General features: G+C 38.7%; 1 protein-coding gene across 1 annotated transcript; it reads right to left on the bottom strand.

Annotated features, from left to right (window-relative positions):
- Positions 1–2430: 2430 nt before the first annotated feature.
- On the bottom strand, positions 2431–3288 carry LOC104126145 (cytochrome c). Its single transcript, XM_009638661.2, has 2 exons — positions 3009–3288; positions 2431–2890 (listed from the first exon to the last, which is right to left on the bottom strand). The coding sequence occupies exons 1-2, from the start codon at positions 3175–3177 to the stop codon at positions 2742–2744; spliced, it is 318 nt and encodes a 105-aa protein (XP_009636956.1). The 5' UTR covers positions 3178–3288; the 3' UTR covers positions 2431–2741.
- Between the last annotated feature and the right edge of the window lie 367 nt (positions 3289–3655).

Genomic DNA, 3655 nt, shown 5'->3' with positions numbered 1-3655 from the left:
TTAAAGGCATGCCCCATCAAATCTGTACTCATAGCCAAGAACCATTTTTATGGGATGGTGCAATGTTTGGCAATGGAGCCTTGATTCCCTAATTTGGAACTATAAAGGAAGTACTGAAATACCAAACGTCTGGACTGATATCACTATCAGGAGGAAGACACTAAACTTGATACTTCATAAACAAAGGCAAACCTGTAAAAGGTAAATTCTGTAAAACTAGAAATCCAAGAACTAAAGCTTGATTTCACAACCAATATAGATGCCTCCCTCCCACCCTCCAAAAAACCTGTCCAGGCACTTGCATTGACGCTTATCTCACCAAGTGATAACCTTTTTCCATTTCAATATTCTTACTTTGCTAATCCACTAGTAGAAAATGCTACAGTATTGTGTTTGTCCAATGGAAAATGGCTGGTGTTTATCTACTACAACAAATCTTATAAGCTGTTGCTGTCTAGGGCTGCATACATAGAGAGACAGATGAAATTTTAAAGGTCAGAAGGGTCCTTTCCCTAAAATGTAAGCAAGGACACATCCCCAGTCTAGAATTAAAAAGTTCAATTTCCTCATCTTCAGTGCTATGTATAAGCTGCACCTACCTTTGTACCAAGGTCTCTGAGGTACACAGACAGAACAAGCCAAGCTAAATTCCGTCTCCTATTTACTTTGGACAAAGGACCACTCTGCTTTCTCCCGAGAGAGTTTTTCTGATGATGGATAACTTACTTTTTGCAAACTGTTGCCTGTGCAGAATTGAATGCCACCTTACTGCAAAGTCCTCTTCTCTACAGTCCATTTCCTCTGCAGCTCAACTAGGGAAGAAGAGCAGCTTGGAGATGACAAGTTTTCCATCATCTCCTAAGGGCGCTGACAGAACAGAAAGTGTCACAGCTCTCTCCGTGCAATTCACCATAATAATTTCAAAAGACTGCATTCTGTATCTACGATGACTATATCAGAATTTTGGCATAGTGAAAGCTAAGTTCTCCATAGCCATAAAGGTGCTATAACAAGCATAATTTCTGAAAATTAGAACAGCCACTAGCTACTACAACTTGAAGGTATCTCTTAACAAGCTTTGAGTAACAAAGCTGCTGTTGGTTAGTATTAAGTCTGCTTTTCTATTTGCAGGAACTGCTGCTTGCACAGTTAGTTGGAAAAAAAAGTCACAAAACATATGGTAGCAACCACTGAGACAACTTTCTAGCAATCTTGATTCTTTTCACTCATTAGTTCTGACTAACAGGCTTTTGCAACTCAGTCATTAAGCATACTACTTTAGTTGACGTAAGTCAGCCAACCCTATAGCTCAGCTATAGCTTTCAAGCTAATTTGAATTTTCTCCCCTGTCCCACTCAGGAAACACAGCAAAGATGCTGTTAAAAAGAATGCTAGTGGAAGAGCTTGGCTTTGTTAGTTCTAGTCCAAAATACTTTCTAACTTCACCACACACATAAGCACTTCTCGGACCAACTCTATTAGCATTTACTGTTTTTCATGATGAGCTTTTGCTTGTCTTGTTTCCTAATGATGTAAAGCTGGATGCCCAACTTTTCTCTACATTCCCACTGGTTTTTCCACTTAATTTCAGACACATACAGCAAACAAGACTTTTAATTTTTTTAATTTACAGTATTGATTGCTCTGAGTTATGCCTTACTGTTGGTACACAGTAAATACATTCACCTGAACAATTCACTTAGTATGAAAAAAATGCAGTTAAAACATTAAAAATACCGCTTTACACTGTGCGAAACAGAACCTTCAGAAGTAGTAACATTGGGTATGGCCAGGCACAGAGGAAGACTGTTTCCTTTTAGTCTACCTTGACATTCGTTCCCATACCCCTTCATCTGAAATTACCTGTAACAGCAGATAGGTGAATGCTTCCATTGAATTAAGAAGATTTAGTAACTCTCAGCTTCGTCTTTAGCACTTATATTTCCAGGACAGGAGGTTTTTCTGTTCTACTCATTACACCAAGAATGTCTGTTTTCAGCAGATTTACTGAACAAAGGGGTTCCAGAACACTTAAAAAAAATGAAGATGTTTCTGAAAGGGAATTACACTACTGGTGCATGCAGCTGTCAAGGACTGGGTAAGTTAGGTAACATGCTTCCCTTAGATAAAAGTGGCTAGGCACAACTGCTATTTCACAGATAGTACCTCAAGTCAGATGAAACGCATTCTTATTGCAAGCTTTAGACAGATTAATATATATCACAACACCTAGCACTGATTAAATTTAGAAAAATATTATTTGGAGTTTCTTTAGCCTTTGTAATTGTTTTATTTTTTCTAAATCTTTAAAATAATACAACAGAAAATGTATAGTAGAAGATGCCAAAAACCACCCTGCTTTTTAATCTGGAAGAGCTGGGCTGTCAAAGCTATTATGCTGTTGACAATTACTCATTTGATTATTTGTACTTTTTTTTTTTAAAACAATGAAGAGGCAGGAAATGTTTTTTGGTTTTTTTTTCTTTTTTAATTCTCTGATCAAGTATGACTGAACATTATAGTCATTTAAATCAACCCAATTACATAGTTTCCATTAAGTTAATGGCTGCCAAACAAGCGTGTACTCCAGTGACCCACCATGAGCAACGTTATCTGATGGGTGAGACAGATTTTAAGGTTAGACACAGTACATGTAAAAATAGAAAGTTTAAAAACCAATCTCATCACAGACATTTCCATTGCCATCTCCTTTGTGAAATAAATAAGGCAGCAGATAACTTTTACTTTGAAGTGGCATCTTTGAGGTATGCTATTAAGTCTGCTCTCTCAGACTTCTTCTTAATACCCGCAAAAATCATCTTTGTTCCTGGGATATACTTCTTTGGATTTTCCAAATACTCCATCAGAGTATCCTCACCCCAGGTGATACCTAGAGAGAAGAAAAAAAGACAATTTTACTTTTTGGCACATTTCAGTACATCTAGAACTATCACTGAGAACAGAGTATTTTTGTCCCTAGGAACTCATAAGACCAGCTTTAAGTTTACCTTTATTCTTATTAGCATCCGTGTAAGAGAAGCCCTCAGCTTGTCCAGTCTTGCGTCCAAATAGGCCATTCAGGTTGGGTCCAGTCTTGTGCTTGCCTCCCTTTTCAACTGTATGGCACTGGGAACATTTCTGGACAAAGATCTTCTTGCCCTTCTCAATATCTCCCATTTTCAGTACTAAACCAAGAACACACACAGAGGTCAGTATTGCAATTTCAAGGTCACCTGTGCAACAGAAACTTTAAAAGCCTCCTGCTGTTTTACAAAACCATGTATACGGCCTATCAGTCTAGTAATTCTCCAGCACACTTCCTATCTACGGCTATAGCTCCTGGGTTTGAAGATTAGCTTAGGATCATTAGACTACATAAAAGGTATCAAAGCAATAAATATGCTTGAAGAGCAGGAAAAACCTTCCCTCAGCCAGAGTACCTGCTCCACAGCACTTGAACGATATGGAGATGATTTCTGAAGAGTAAATATAACACGACTTGCATGCATAGCTTTTATATCTTTAACAGAAAAGCTTCCCAGCCATGAATAATCTGGTGTAAAGGGACGGGGCTGTCTGCATGGGTTTTGCATGGAAAAGCGCACCAGCACACCCCCTCGGGAGGAGCCGAGGGCGGCAGGCAGGCACAGAGCCG

This window comes from Egretta garzetta, unplaced genomic scaffold (genome assembly GCF_000687185.1).
Source record: "Egretta garzetta isolate BGI_Z169 unplaced genomic scaffold, ASM68718v1 scaffold94, whole genome shotgun sequence".
NCBI lineage: Eukaryota > Metazoa > Chordata > Aves > Pelecaniformes > Ardeidae > Egretta > Egretta garzetta.
This window is presented reverse-complemented; position numbering and strand designations above follow the sequence as displayed.

Coding starts and splice junctions, on each gene's coding strand:
- LOC104126145 (XM_009638661.2), bottom strand. CDS start 3,177: ATGGGAGATATTGAGAAGGGCAAGAAGATCTTTGTCCAGAAATGTTCC. Junction 2,891..3,008: donor GGATGCTAATAAGAATAAAG/GTAAACTTAAAG, acceptor TCTTCTCTCTAG/GTATCACCTGGGGTGAGGAT.